The sequence below is a fragment of the Lithobates pipiens genome, unplaced genomic scaffold, assembly GCF_037356315.1.
Source record: "Lithobates pipiens isolate NorthernLeopardFrog02 unplaced genomic scaffold, aLitPip1_a1.2 Scaffold_27, whole genome shotgun sequence".
Taxonomy (NCBI): domain Eukaryota; kingdom Metazoa; phylum Chordata; class Amphibia; order Anura; family Ranidae; genus Lithobates; species Lithobates pipiens.
The window spans coordinates 175737861-175753447 of record NW_027507788.1 but is presented as its reverse complement, the minus strand read 5'-3'; the positions used below and the strand labels follow the sequence as shown (position 1 = coordinate 175753447).

The following is a 15587-nucleotide window of genomic DNA, read 5'->3' as shown; positions in this document are numbered from 1 at the left end:
AATGTTCTGCCTTAGGCCAAAGGCAACCTGATGAGACCTGCGATCTGCACAGGAAATGTTCCTTATATAGCTGCAGTAATGTGCTTTGTTGAACCCATCACCAAACTTTACATTTTTGGATGGAATGGGATAAGTAAGCTCTGTTCGTTTCTATTTTTGGCTGTTTACCTGATCAGTCTATAATTTTAATGGTTGGTTTATTTTAACAGTGAGAGACAGAACAACAAAAATATCCAGTAAAGGACACTTCAAAAAAGTGATAAATTTACATTTTAATGAGTGAAATAAGTATTTGGTCCCCTATCAATCAGCAAGATTTCTGGCTCCCAGGTTTCTTCTATACAGGTAACTAGCTGAGATTAGGAGCACTCTCAAAGGTAGTGCTCCTAATCTCAGCTTTTTACCTGTATAAAAGACACCTGTGAACAGAAGCAATCCAATAAGATCTCTCCACCATGGTCAAGACCAAAGAGCTGTCCAAGGATGACGGGGACAAGATTGTAGACCTACAAAAGGCTGGAATGGGCTGCAAGACCATCATCAAGCCGCTTGGCAAGAGGGTAACTGTTGGTCCGATTATTCGCAAAATGGGAAAAAACACAAAATAACTGTCAATCTCCCTCCGTCTGGGAGATACAAGATCTCACTTCGTGGAGTTTCAATGATCATGAGAACGGTGAGGAATCGGCCCAGAACTACACGGGCGAATCTTGTCAATGATCTCAAGGCAGCTGGGACCATAGTCACCAAGAAAACAATTGGTAGCACATTGAGCCATGAAGGACTGAAGTCCCTCTGCTCAACAAAGCACATGTACAGGCCCATCTGAAGTTTGCTAATGAACATCTGAATAATTCAGGGGAAAACTGGGTGAAATTGTTTTGGTCAGAGAAGACCAAAATCAAGCTCTTTTATATCAACTCAACTCGCTGTGTTTGGAGGAGGAGGAATGCTACCTATGACCCCAAGAACACCATCCCCACCGTCAAACATGGAGGTGGAAACATTATGCTTTTGGGGGTGGTTTGGAGGACCACTTCACTGCATCAAAGGGACGATAGGCAGGGCCATGTACTGTGAAATCTTGGGTGAGAACCTCCTTCCCTCAGCCAGGGCATTGAAAATGAGACATAGAAGGGTATTCCAGATGACCCAAAGCACACAGCCAGGGCAACAAGCGGGTGGCTCGAGAAGAAGCACTTTAAGGTCCTGGAGTGGCCTAGCCAGTCTCCGGCCCTTAATCCTGTAGAAAATATGTGGATGGAGCTCAAAACCTTAACGATTTGCAGAATTTGGATCTGCAAAGAGGAGTGGGACAAAAGCCTTCCTGAAATATATAACAGAGGAGAATGGGTTTGCGCTATGGAGAGCTGTGGTGAATTGATAAAGAAACAGGGGTATATATATATATATATAATACTAAAATTCCCATCATGTCTGTAAATGTCAGAGTTTTACAATGCCTCCATGGGATGTGTAGTTTCGCAACAGCTGGGGGGCCGTAGTTTGAAGTTCCCTGATCTATAGGATTAAGGTCTGGAGACTGGCTAGGCCACTCAATTACCTTAATGTGCTTCTTCTTGAACCACTCCTTTGTTGCCTTGGTAGTATGTTTTGGGTCATTGTCATGCTAGAAGACTCATCTTCAGTGTTCTGGCTGAGGGAAGAAGGTTCTCATCTAAGATTTTACAATCTATTGGTCCCTTAATGCAGCAGCGTTGGCTTGTACCTTTAGCAGAGAAACGGCCCCAAAGAATGTTTCCATCTCCGTGCTAGATTGTAGGGTTGATGTTCTTAGGGTCATAGTCACCATTTTTCTTCGTCCTAACATAGCGAGTCTTCCTCAAGAAGGCAAACGTATAGTTATGCCAATGAACATCTATAGGATTCAGAGAAGGATTGGGAGAAAGTGCGGAGACCAAAATTGAGCTCTTTGGCATCAACTCTACTTGTATGAATTATATATTTTTTCCACTTCGGTTTTCAGCCAAGCGCATCAAGACGTCTGGCTATTGAAAGCCATAGATGTTTTAAAATCTCTAATGATGTGAAACGCTCACAGTGCTCTATACGGCAGGAGACCACATGACCTTTGCCCAGGCTGAAGGCCACATAAAGCCTACAAGTGGCGTTTTTTGCTTATGGCAAGTAAGAGGTGTAATTTGGCCTTTGCAAATTGCATCATACGTGGTTTTGCAGATAGACCGAAATGTACTCTTGTTCTGCTTTGCACACTCCCTAATTTTTGATGTGTGTGTGTGTTTTTTTATTTTTTTTAGTGCCATATTATATTTAAATGGAGACTTTGAGGGAGGAAACTTCTACTTCACAGAGCTGGATGCCAAAACCGTCACGGTAAGTGTGGCTCTTAAAAGGCACAAGGACTTGTTGTTTTTAGTTTTCTGTTATTTTCTTTTACTTTTCCTGAGGCTTTATTACTTTATGTAACTATCCAAAGAACAAATATGCAGATTAAGTCCTGGTTCACACTGATGCTGTGCGAAATTCACAGCGCTTCCTGTGCGTTTCCCGCACCGCATCACAATGGCACTATGCGCACTGCTGTGGGTGTCTTAACAACACTCCAAAAATGTTTTGCAAAAAGCAATGCGATTGGCTAAAGCTGACCCCATGGGTGTGAACACCCATGGGATCCGATTCTAGTGCAAAGAAAAGGCCTGGCACAATGCAGAAATAGCCCTGTGTTAGGCCCTTGGCGTCATCACCTATCGACCACCTAGGACAGTGGTTCTCAACTCCTGTCCCCAGGACCTATCCTGGCCTGTTAGGACCCACTAAAGCCCCATACACACAGATTTCAGATTTTCTCTTGATTTTTTTATTTTTTCCTTCGGATTTACCAAATACCATATAATATGAGGTCAAACCTTAGGAGTTTCAATGTGTAAGCAATCAGGCAGGCCCTTGCACTACATGGTTTTGGTAAATCTGAAGACAAAAATCAGCAGAAAATCTGATGGTGTGTATGGGGCTTAACAGGCCAGGTTTGCAATACAATTGAAATACATCACAGGTGATGTGAATGCAGTATTCTGGTCTGCCTCTCCCCAAGGTGATACTTAAAATCTGGCCTATTAGTGGGTCCTGAGGACAGGAGTTGAGAACCACTGACCTAGAGCAAAGAGAGGTGCACTGTAGCTTGCCAGATTCCTCAGATCTCTTCTTACCTTGGCCCTGGTTCACACTGGTGCAATTTGTTATGCGATTTTACAGTTTAAAATTGCATGACAAGTTACACCCCATTGCTGGCAATGGAACCATTAATATTGTTGCGACTCAAGTCACAGCGACTTTGAAAAAAGTTCCTGCACTACTTTTTGGGGATTTCATTGCTACTTGCTTACACTTCTGTTTTAAATGAAGTCGCAAGCTACAATGAAACCGGTGGTGCAAATCGCACTGATCTGTGGCTTTGAAATGGCACTGAAGTAGCGTTATTTCAAAGCCTCACTGGTGTGAACTAGGGCTTAGACCTTAAAGGGGTTGTAAAGGTTCCTGTTTTCTTCACCTTAATGCATCTTATGCATTAAGGTGAAAAAACACCTGTTAGCGACCCCCCCCCCCCCCCCCAAGTTTTTATTTACCTGAACCCTCAACCTTGTCCCACGGGGACGTGCCTTCTCTTTGCTAGGGGGTTCTTGGCTGTTGATTGGATAGATTGTTAGCAGCGCAGCCATTGGCCCCCGCTGCTGTCAAATCCGATGACGTGGCCACCGGGGGGGGGTACTCAGATCCCCACTTCTGGTTGCTTTTCGTAGGCATCAGTGAAGTCTGAATGAAGTGTACATGTGCACACAATTTGGAGATTTTTGGACCATTCGAATGGAATTGTCCAAAACATCTGATATAATTTTGTTTTATCTATAGGCTGAAGTCAGGCCACAGTGTGGGCGAATGGTGGGGTTCTCCTCCGGAGCAGAGAACCCCCATGGAGTAAAAGCAGTCACTAAGGGTCAGAGATGTGCTGTGGCATTGTGGTTTACACTGGACCCCCGACATAATGAAAGGGTAAGTGACATCATGGAACAAATAGAAGTTAAACAGGTCTGTATGCTGCTGATTAATCGTGTCCTGGTAAGAGAAAAAAAAAAATATGCAGTAATATTTCCACCCCTCTCAATGTTTTATCCCAAGTACACAGAAATACTTGTTACTCCAGAAAGTCAGTGAGCCCCTAATTCCCTTTTAACCACTTCAGCCCCGGAAGGATTTGCCACCTTAATGACCGGGCCATTTTTTGCGATACAGCACTGCGTCGCTTTAACTGACAATTGTGCAGTCGTGCAACGTTGTACCCAAACAAAATTGACATCCTCTTTTTCCCGCAAATAGAGCTTTTCCTTTGGTATTTGATAACCTCTGCAGTTTATTTTTTATTTTTTGCGTTATCAAAAATATTTTCAAAAACTCGCTTTTTTTTAAATTTATTTTGCTATAATATCCCCAATTTAAAAAAAAAAAGTAGTCTTCATCAGTTTAGGCCAATATGTATTTTGCTACATATTTTTGGTAAAATTATAAAATTACAATAAGCGTATATTGATTGGTTTGTGCAAAAGTTCTAGAATCTACAAAATAGGGGATATTTTTATGGAATTTTTATTATTATTATTATTATTATAAATTTATTTTTAGAAATGGCGGAGATCAGCAATTTTTTTTTTAATCGTGACTGTAACATTATGGCGGCCAGATCGGACACTTTTGGTGCGATTTTTGGGACCATTCACATTTATACAGCGATCATTGCAATTAAAAAATGCATTAATAATTGTGTAAATGTGACTGCCAGTGAAGGGGTTAAGCACTAGGTGGCGCTGTAGGAATTAACCCCCCCTAGCGGTAATCCCGAGTCTGGCTCGGGTTAGGAATTTTCTGATAGAAGCGGTAACCCCGAGCCAGACTCGGGATGGCTTCGCTGGATGCAGGGAGGACACAGGGAGAGTTACTCACCTTGTCCCCTGGATCCAGCGATGTCCCCCGCACTGTGTGATCGAGCTGTCCTCCGCTCGATTCACAGTGCCGAATGCCGCCGAGCTCCGTTCCCTGCGACGTTACGGCGCACGGGAGCGGAGAACAGCGGCAAATTCAAAAAAGTAAAAAGACACAAAACACACACAGCACTGTAATCTTACAGATTACAGTACTGTATTAAATACACACCCCCTTTGTCCCTAGTGGTCTGTGCAGTGCCCGGCATGCACTTTTATATTATAAATACTGTTTTTTTCTGCCTGGAATTTGGAGATTGCCCATAGCAACCAAAAAGTGTCCCTTTTTCAGTGTTTTTGGATTTGATTTACATTATTGAATAATTTTTTATTATTCTTTATTATATTATAAACTTTATCATACCCGGGATGTCTGCTAGACTCTGGTTTGAACAGATTTAAGAGAGTTATTCCTAAGAATTACAGGACTACAAAATAAAACGCCAAATTCCCATGCAAAATAATTGTACCGCTTTCAGCACCTAAAACCGGACTGAATCATACCGCCAGGGAGGTTAAGTGTGTCCTAGGGAGTGTTTCTAACTGTGGGGGAAGGGGCTGTGTGTGACACAACACTGATCACCTCTCCAGATTACAGGGAGCTGTGATCAGTGTCACTACGCAGAACGGGGAGATGCTTATTATAAATCAGTTCCTCCTCTCCGTGAGACGATTGTGGATATCCCCGCGGACAGAGTCTGCGGGACCCGCGATCACGCTCACGAAGTCTCAGCGGGCGCCCCCAAGCTGCCTCTTAAAGGGCAGTGTACAGGTACGCGATTCTGCCTGTACGAACCACAGTATATCTACGTGAGGTGGTCGGTAAGTGGTTAATAAGAGGCCATAATTCTACAGTTTTTTTTTTTTTTTTTTTAATACCTTTTTGGTGTTTTCAGGAACGGATCCAAGCAGATGATTTGATAAAGATGCTTTTTAACACAGAAGACGTGGAAATATTCTTAAGCAACGAGAGAATACCTTCAGAAGGTGGCAACGCCCAGCATGCATCTGATGGCCCTGTGGACTCTGCTACACAACCAGAGCCACCGACTGCTCCAGACTCTGACACTTCCAAGGAAGGGGTCCTCGGACCACCATTGGAGTCTCTGCAAACAAAAACGGAATTATAACGGAAACACAGACATTGACCTGCAGACTGCTGCCTGGATGGAATCTGTGAATCAGGGATCCATTGCCACAGATCATTTTCTTGAGGGAACCAAGCTGCCATTACAGTATACATTTATTTTTTTCCTAAAGTATTTGAAAGTGTTTTTTAGTTAAAAGGCAGTTTTATGACTCGCGAGTCTCCGCGATCTGTTTGCCAGACTGTGCTCATGAAATAGACCTCGGCCTCCTGACCCAACGTTTATTTAAGAGGTTTTCTGCTGTGGACTGCAAAACAGAAGCCAAAATCTTGTTATAGGAGGAGGACCTCAAGAAGCTTTATATACTTTTTTTTTTTTTTTTTTTAATAAGGTAAATCTCCATTTCCGTTAACACACACAGGTGCTATTTATTATTGCACGCCTTTGTGCAATTTTTGGTGGTTGATGTCAGAAAATCCATTATTTCCGTCCCTGTCTGTACTTGGAAACTGATATGAAAGGGGATGTTAGAGTATTTTCTGAACAAAAGACTGTATATGAAACCTAATTATTTCCAAGAGGATTTGATACAGCATACAATTGGACTATTAAAAAAAAAAAAGACCCAAAGCAAACAATCAGGCTTCTTTTGTTTGGCATTCTGGTAAAGGTCAAGGAAGAAAAAAAAAGGTGCTGATTGGTTGCTATGAGCAATGCAGACAGCTGTGCTCTATCTCCATGTGTTCTGTTGTATTGGATTCTTAAAGAGGAACTATGGGGGGGACTGTGGCTGCACTGCATGGGTTAACGCCTTGTTTTTACCTAGGGGTGAGGAGAGTGGAGATGAGATATACTAACCTGATCCTCCAAGCCCCCTGCGCATTCATCATTTCGGCTAATTCATACATTTTGTATTAACTATGTTCACCAACAGCCAAATTTAGAAAAATTCCAAAATCTATCATTGAATAGTTAGTATTGGTTATTTTTTATTTCAGATTTTCAAATTTTCTTTCGATTTTTTTTTTTTTTTTTTTTTTTTTTTTTTTTTTTTTTTCCCGAAAAATTCATTAAATGGGTTTTCGTTAATTTGAATATTTCCAAATTAACAAATTTGCAGAATTTCATTGAAAAAAGAATTTAAAACAAATAGCTCCAACAGCGAATTGCGGCCACTCGCATGTAATCGCATATGTAGTGATTACATGTGAGTGATCAGCCCTGGATGTAGACTGCTCCAGAGCTGATCATTCGCATGCGATTGCTGCATGAGAGATTATACATTAGTGGCCGCAATTTGCTGTTGGAGCTAGACATGTGCTAATGTATATGCATTTTTTTTAAACATATAAAAAGTGCCCACTCACATGTAGAACATCTTGTAAAATCACCTTTGTAACATTAAAAGCCTTGGCGAGCTTGCCTCCTCCCCGTGTCTCGTATACCCGGAAGCCACAAGTAGCGATGGCACCAGCTCCTCCCAACGCGTTGCGTTACTTGTCTTAAGGGAATTGACAGTTTGAGGGGCTACTACCTAAATAGTAGCACAATAAAAGGTGAAGGAATCTACCAATTTAAAATTTATTTTTTTAATTGGCTTAGCGCACCATTTGTTTACCTAATATGTAGTGCAAGGGCTGGCCTGATGCATACAATTTAAAAGTGTTTAGTTTTGACCTCCTATTATATGGTTTTAGTAAATCTATAGGAAAATTGTACAATACAATTGTAGAATGTGTAGCCAGCTTTAGACCCAGCAAAATCAATAATAGACCTAGACATGTCCCTTTCCTTCTTCTATACACGGACCCTTGTAGTAAAGGGTGTGGTCGTTCCTTGGCTCTGCCAGCACGGAAGAGCAGAAAGAAGCATTCAAAATAAAATGAATGTTAAAGTATTTCCCAGTACAAAATAATTACATTTCTGGGGTACAGGTCTATAAAAAGATGTGACATGGCAGATGGACTTTTCCTGCTCAAAAAAATGAAAGGAACACTTTGAAAATGCATCAGATCTCAATGGGGAAAAAATTGTGACGCTGCATCTCTACACTGATATGGGCTGGGTAATGTGTTAGGAACGAAAGGATGCCACATCATTTGATGGAAATGATCAATGTACAAAGAGGGCTGAATTCAAAGACACCCGAAAACAAAGTGAAAAAATTATGCAGCAGGCGACTCCATTTTTCTTAAATTTCAGTGCAGCAACTCAAAATAGTCCTCAGTAGTTTGTATGCATGCCTGACAACAGTGGGGCTACTCCTATTGAGACTACAGATGATGTCCTGGGGTATTTCCTCCCAGATCTGGACCAGGGCATCACTGAGCTCCTGAACAGACTGAGGTGCAACCTGGTAGCATTGGATGAAACAAAACATAATGTCCTAGAGGTGTTCTATTGGATTTAGGTCAGGCGAGCATGGGGGCACATTCAATGGTATCAATTCCTTCATCCTCCAGGAACTTGCTGCATACTATCGCCACATGAGGTCGGGCATGGTCATGAACTGGGAGGAACCCAGGACACGCTGCACCAGCGTAGGGTCTGACAGTGGGTCCAAGGATTTCATCCCGATACCTAATGGCAGTCAGGGTGTCATTGTCCAGCCTGCAGAGGTCTGTGTGTCCCTCCATGGATATGTCTCCCCAGACCATCAATGACCCATCACCAAACCAGTCATACTGAATGATGTTACAGGCAGCGTAATGTTCTCCATGGCTTCTCCAGACCCTTTTATGTCTGTCACGTGCTCAGGGTGAACCTACGCTCATCTGTAAAAAGCAGAGGTTGCCAGTGGTGTACCTGCCAATTCTGGTGTTCAGTGCCAAATGCCAAACAGGCTCCACGGCACCGAGCAGTAAGCACAGGGCCCACTAGAGGACGTTGGGTCCTCAGGCCACCTTCATGAAGTCTGTTTCTGATTGGTCAGAGACATTCACACCAGTGCCCTGCTGAAGGTCATTTTGTAGGGCTCTGGCAGTGCTACTCCCTGCACAGGGAGCAGATACCGGTCCTGCTGATAGGTTAAGGACCTTCAATGGCCACGTCCAGCTCTCCTAGAGTAACTGCCTGTCTCCTGGGATCTCTTCCATGCTCTTGAGACTGTGCTGGGGGACACAGCAAACTTTCTGGCAATGGCACATATTGATGTTGTGCCATCCGGGAGCAGTTGGACTGCCTTTCTAATATAGGGTCCAAGTATCGCCTCCTAGTTCTGACACTGACCCTAGCCAAATGCAAAACAGAAACGATGAGTAGGGAAAAAAATACCAGTGGTCTCAACCTGTAAAACCATTCCTGTTTTGGAGGTCATCTCATTGTTGCCCATCTAGTGCACCTGTTAATTTAGTTAACACCAAAGCAGCTGACACCAATTAACAATCCCCTCTGTTACATAGAGGAAGTAAACTTCCATCTTTTAAGCCTTACCTATAGGTAGTGTAAATATATCCTAAACTTGCACCGTTTAGGAGATATTTACTGTACATGCAGCTAGTAACCTCACTGGAAGGAACGGTCGCCCGTTTCTTCAGAGCCCTGTGCAGTGACTAGCAGCTCCCGCGTGCATGCGCTGGAGTGACGTCATCGCTGCCCTGGCCAGTCACAGAGCCGGAGTCCACAAACCCGGAAGGAAGACAGGGTGAAGATGGATGCCGTCTACAGTGATTCGCATCGTTGGAGGGCTTCCTTTTGAGGCAAGTTTCACATGATGTGCTGTTATGCTTTTTGCCTTGCAAAAAAAAAAAGTGCAGTGGTTTTCAACCGCTTTAACTCAGATCAATATCCCAGGAGTTTAAAGAGGGAGTCCACTGGAAAAAAAAAATTATTAAAAGCCAGCAGCCATAAATACTACAGCTGCTGACTTTTAATAAATGGACACTCACCTGTCCCGGGGTCCAGCGATGTCGGCAGCCAAGGCCGATCGATCGCTCGGCTCTTGGCTGTTGCCGCCGCCATTCTCTGTGAGGGAATCAGGAAGTGAAGCATTGCGGCTTCACTTCCCGGTTCCCTACTTTGCATGCGCGAGTCACGTAGCACAATGGGAATGGGCCACACTGTCTCTGGGACCTGTGTGTGTCCCAGCAGACAGCGCGGTGGGACAGGAAGAAGCATAGACACCCGTGGGAGTCTGTGCCCAGAAGTGGGTGCAAATACCTGTCTTAGAGAGGTACCTGTACCCCCCTCCCCCCTGAAAGGTGGCAATTGTGATACCGGGGGGGGGGGGGGGGGGGGTCCGATGGGTGGAACTCCACTTTAATTGACTCAATGCTATACTCTGATTAAAAAGTGTTCCTTTTAATTTTTTTGAGCAGTGTATTTTCCTAGTTCATGGTCTGGAACAAGTGTGTAGCCAGTGAAGTAATCTACTTCCTAAAGTGGAGTTCCACTCGTTTAAACGTCAACAGCTACAAAAAGCTGCTGACATTTAATAATCAAACACTTGCCTGTCCCACAGTCCAGCGATGCGGGCACACGGAGCCCCGATCCTCTCCATGGCGCTGGCATTGTTGCTGTGGGCGCCCAGCTTTGGCTTCACAGCTGGGTGCACTGAGATTAGCCAGGCAGTCTTCTGGGACCTGTGACGTTTTCCAGAAGATTTCAGGGAGGGAGGGGGGAGAGATGAACTTCCTTCCCGTGCCAAGGAGGAAGTGGGAGCGCTGGGTGACCATAAAAATGGGGTAGCTGCTCCTTCCCCAAATAAAATGACATGCCAAATGTGCCACGTCAGGGAGTCACCAGTACTTAAAGTGGAAGTTCCATTTTTGGATGGAACTCCATTTTAAGCAAGAGTTCTAGCCATTGGATCAGCTTGACAGTTGGGCAACTAGTTTTAGGAGGGGAGATCAGCGGTAGCCTACATATGATTCTTGGTACGGGTTTCTTTTCAGTGTCTTGACTCATTCTATCCTAGTTTCTCAGAACACCAGAACCCATTACAGCTGCCCCTGCAGATATTTGTCTTCAGATTTACCAAAACCATATAATATGAGGTCAAACCTAAAGAGTTTCAATGTGTAAGCAATCAGGCAGGCCCTTGCACTACATGGTTTTGATAAATCTGAAGACAAAAATCGGCAGAAAATCTAATAGTGTGTATGGGGCCTTAGCCAGTTGCTGGTAACATGGATTAACATGACCGTAAACTATATCCTTATAAACTATACACATCCACTAGTTTAACCACTTACCGTCATTATACAGCTATTTGAACCGCTCCATTGCCGGCAATGAGTTGCGACGTCACAATTTGGAACTGTCAAATCGCGCCAGAGTGAACAGGGGCTGAGTGTCACTTTAAAGGGATAGAACGGGTAAGTGTTCTTTTTGGCGACTTCAATAGACATCTGTGCATGAACCTGCACAATGTCTTTCAAGTCACCCCACCTCCCTGAAGTTGAACTGAAATGCGGCTTTGAAATTGTGCAAGATCAGATCAAGTCGTGTGATTTCAATGTGAACGAGGGCTGAGGCTTAGTATTTGAAGTTTGTAGCCTAAATGTACTGTTGGACTATTCCTCTTAATGGGGGTCTGGTTATAAAGACTGTTGGGACAGATGGCATCTGTGTTATCCATAACATCTCTGCTTCCATTTATTTTACTTTAGATTGACCAAATCTGATTGGTTGGTTGCTTTGGGCAATACATACATTTTTCTTTCCTCCATATTTTAATATTTTTTATATATAAATAAGACCCCCTTTTGGCTGTTCTGTGTCGCTTTGTGGTTGCCCATATGTGCCATCCTTCCTGGGTATTTAAGTGCCTTAATGAAAACAAAAAAAGACTGTTACAGTAAAATGTTTCTTTTCTAATTCTGTGTTTGAGTCATTTTTACATAATAATATTAAGTCTGGCAGATTGGGTCAGAAACCGAGTCTGTTGCCCACTGGTTCTCTGTTTTGCATTGCACATTCACCGATCAATGAGCATTCACCGATACTCGTGTGTACACACCCACCTGATGATCAGCTCACACACACATGTGCCAGTATACTTGCTGTGATTGGGTGGTTAATAGTACCCTAGACTTGGTGAAGGACACATTGGGGGAAGAGTTACAAAATCTGGTGCAGCTGTGCATAGTAACCAATCGGCTTGCAAGTTTTAGCCCCGGTTCACACTGAGAGACGTTCCGCAGCCGTCGCTCTCTCTGGGCTTCCCATCCCACCAGGAGACCCGATCCACGATCCGGCACTTCCGCTCTGAAGTAAGACTGGAGGGAAGCCGGAAACCGCTTTGTTCCAGTCTTCTTTCTGTAAACACGGAAGCGATGTCACAGTGTCACTTTCGATTTACTCTACAGCCAATGGCGCAGTTTAAAAAAATAAATAAAAAAAAAACGGTGTTCAGTATTGCTGTTTTTGGTGATCTGAATACTTTGAAGTGCAAAGGAGGGATATGGGGTCTTTTAGACCCCCGATCCATCCATAAAGCATACCTGTCACCACCTATTACTGTCACAAGGGATGTTTACATTCCTTGTGACCGCAATAAAAGTGATAATTTTTTTTTTTTAAAGTGTCAATGTAAGCAAATTAAAATAAGAAAAAAATGTATTGATTTATAAAAGCACCCCCGTCCCCGTGAGCTTGCGCAGCGAAGAATATATAAACTGTGTTAAAATCAGACACATGTGATGTCGCCAGAGTGAGAACAATAATTCTAGTAAAATATCTCCTCTGTAACTCTAACCTGGCAACCGTTACATTTTTTTTTTTTTTTTTTTAAGCGCCGCCCACAGAGATTTTTAGGTACCGAAGTTTGCCGCCATTCCACGAGTGTGCGCAATTTCAAAGCATAACATGTTAGGTATCTATTTACTCGGCGTTACATTGTCTTTCACATTATACAAAAAATTGGGCTAACTTTAACGATTCGTTTTATTTTAATTCATAAAAGTGTATTTTTCCCAGAAAATTGCATTTGAAAGATTGCTGTGCAAATACCGCGTGACATGATATATTACAAGGTTCATCATTTTATTTTATATGGTCTATACTAAAAAAAAAAAAATATACATTTGGGGCTTCTAAGTAAATTTCTAGCAAAAAAATACAAATTTTAAAGTGGTTGTAAACTCTTACAACCAACTTTGACCTACAGGTAAGCCTAGATTAAGGCTTACCTGTAGGTCCAAGAAATATATCCTAAACCTACACGGTTTAGGAGATATTTGCCGAAAGACAGGCGTATGCGCCGTAGACAGCGGCGCACTGAGCGTGCCGCGGTCAACGGCGATATGCCGCGAGTGGCGTCTCCCGCGTGGGAGTGACGTCATCGCGGCTTCGCCGAATGACAGTGGCGGAGCAGCGAGACCCACCGAGAAGATGGATGCGCCGGACTACAGGGGACAGCGGTGACTTCGCTGGCTCCTGTGTCAGGTAAGTGACACATAATGGACTACTATGCAATGCATAGTAGTCCATTATGTTTTACCTTTGCAGGGAATGAAAGAGGAAGTAAACTCATCAGGGTTTACTTCCTCTTTAAGCAACAAATGCCAGAAATATGCTTAGGCATGAAAGGTTTATACATGTATCGCACTACCACATAAGAATAAGTAGGGGGCATCTACTACTGTAAGCCTAAGCTGCTGGAAGACTTTTTTTTTTTCTCCTTAATATTGGTAATATATTCAGGTAATTCAGGTAATGTGTGCAATTGCATTATAGCCAATAGAGTTTACAGTTTTGTCATTAATATTGTAAAGTTGCACTTCTGTTTGTCAAAAAGCAATATTTGCAGGGTTAACACCGAGCGCCGTCGAAAAATACCGATCGGGGCCGAAAAAGACCGAGCGGACTTGCTCAGCTCTGCTCGTAGTCCCACCTCCCTGCTGTTTCTCTAGCGAGCGCTGCCGAAAAAGACCAAGCTGTCTGTACTGTGTATTCGGCTGGGCTCCGCTCGCAGTCCCTCCCAGTATGGGCGGGACTGCAAGCCAAGCCGAGCTGAGTACACAGTACAGTCGGCTCGGTCTTTTGCGGCAGCGCTCGCTCCAGAAACAGCAGGGAGGCGGGACTACGAGCGGAGCCGAGCAAGTCGGGTCGGTATTTTTGACTCGCAGACAGTGGGGATCGGCATATAACACGCACCCACGACTTTCCCCCAATTTTAAGGGGGAAAAAGTGCATGTTATACGCCGATCGATTATTTATATATATATATATATATATATATATATATATATATAATTTCCTAATACTATTTATTAAGGTTGCACCGATTCTAGTATCGGTGTCGATACTGAGTATTTGCACAAGTATCAGTACTCATGCAAATGCACCAATACCTGAAACTGATACTTTCAAGGCTTGGCTCTTTGAGCAGTCATTGGGTCTCCCCAGTGTTAAAGCAGTCCGGTAATTGGAGCTGTGTAAAAAAAAAAAAAAAAAAAAAAAAGCAGCCGGCAATGTTTTACAACCATTGCTCAGCCCTGAAACACTAAAATAAAAAGAAACATTGTTTCTTTTTGTATCTTTCTGTTTCTACATCTGCAGATCAAAAGGATGAACAAATGTTCCTCTGTTTAACCCCTTAATCTACTCAGCCTTAATTAAATTCCCTATTCTCCTCCATTTAAATTATTATTTTCCTGCTTTTTTTTCTTTTGTTCACGTCTATTTTATAAACGATAAACAATTTCAACTTTTTCTTTGTTTGCTTAGTGAATATTTTTACACACATATATATTAACAAACATATATTTACACATTTCACATTGAAAAAGTGCTAAAAATTATTTGTAAATTGCTTTTCAATGCTTTGTACCATTGCGGACAGCTGAAGTTAAAAGAAAACAGTTGCGGTAGGTATCGGCGAGTACTATTAAAAAATCGGTACTCGTACTCACTGTAAAAAAATAAAAATAAAAATTATTTTATCAGTGCATACCTAATATTTATTCATATGAAGGTTATATATGTTTTTAATCAAGTGATGCTGGGTAAACATTGCCTTTGGTGTTTTATTCACTGGGGGGGTGTATATACAGTATGTATGTCTTATACCTGCTTCTCAGGCATTTGGGAGGCTGATTGCATGAACTCTCACCTGCAGAGGAGAAGGCAGTCGTTGCTTAGCTTTGAAGAACCACTATTGCAATGTGAAACGCGTCAGCCCTCCATGGTTGTTGTCTTGGTGGCAGTCATGAGACCAATTTTGTTCAAATAAATCTGTTGGATCGATATTGCCGGTTTGCAGCCTATACTCTTCCCTATACTTCAGTGGTGAGCCGTGGCTTGCACCCAGCACATCCGGATCCATCATCGTGATCACCTGGAACAGCGTTACCTTCTTGGATTTTCTAGACACCTAGAGGTGATCAGTGGTAACTATTGTGACTGATTTAGTTTAACAGAGTTCTGCCCACATTTTTTTTTTTTCATCCGCTCTGCTTGTATGAATAACATACTGTAAAGCATGTTTTGAAGTACATTTTTTATTTACTTACCTTAGTTTTCAGTTTCCTGAGGGCTTTCGTCT

At 42.8% G+C, this 15587-nt stretch overlaps 1 protein-coding gene across 1 annotated transcript in view; it reads left to right on the top strand.

The window, feature by feature from the left end:
• The window catches only part of P3H1 (prolyl 3-hydroxylase 1), a 51171-nt gene extending 44059 nt beyond the window's left edge, over window positions 1–7112 (top strand). Inside the window, 3 exon segments of the mRNA XM_077457929.1 lie at window positions 2280–2355; window positions 3889–4029; window positions 5909–7112. Coding sequence (XP_077314055.1) covers window positions 2280–2355; window positions 3889–4029; window positions 5909–6142 — 451 coding nt within the window. The 3' untranslated portion in view covers window positions 6143–7112.
• The last annotated feature ends 8475 nt before the right edge of the window (window positions 7113–15587 follow it).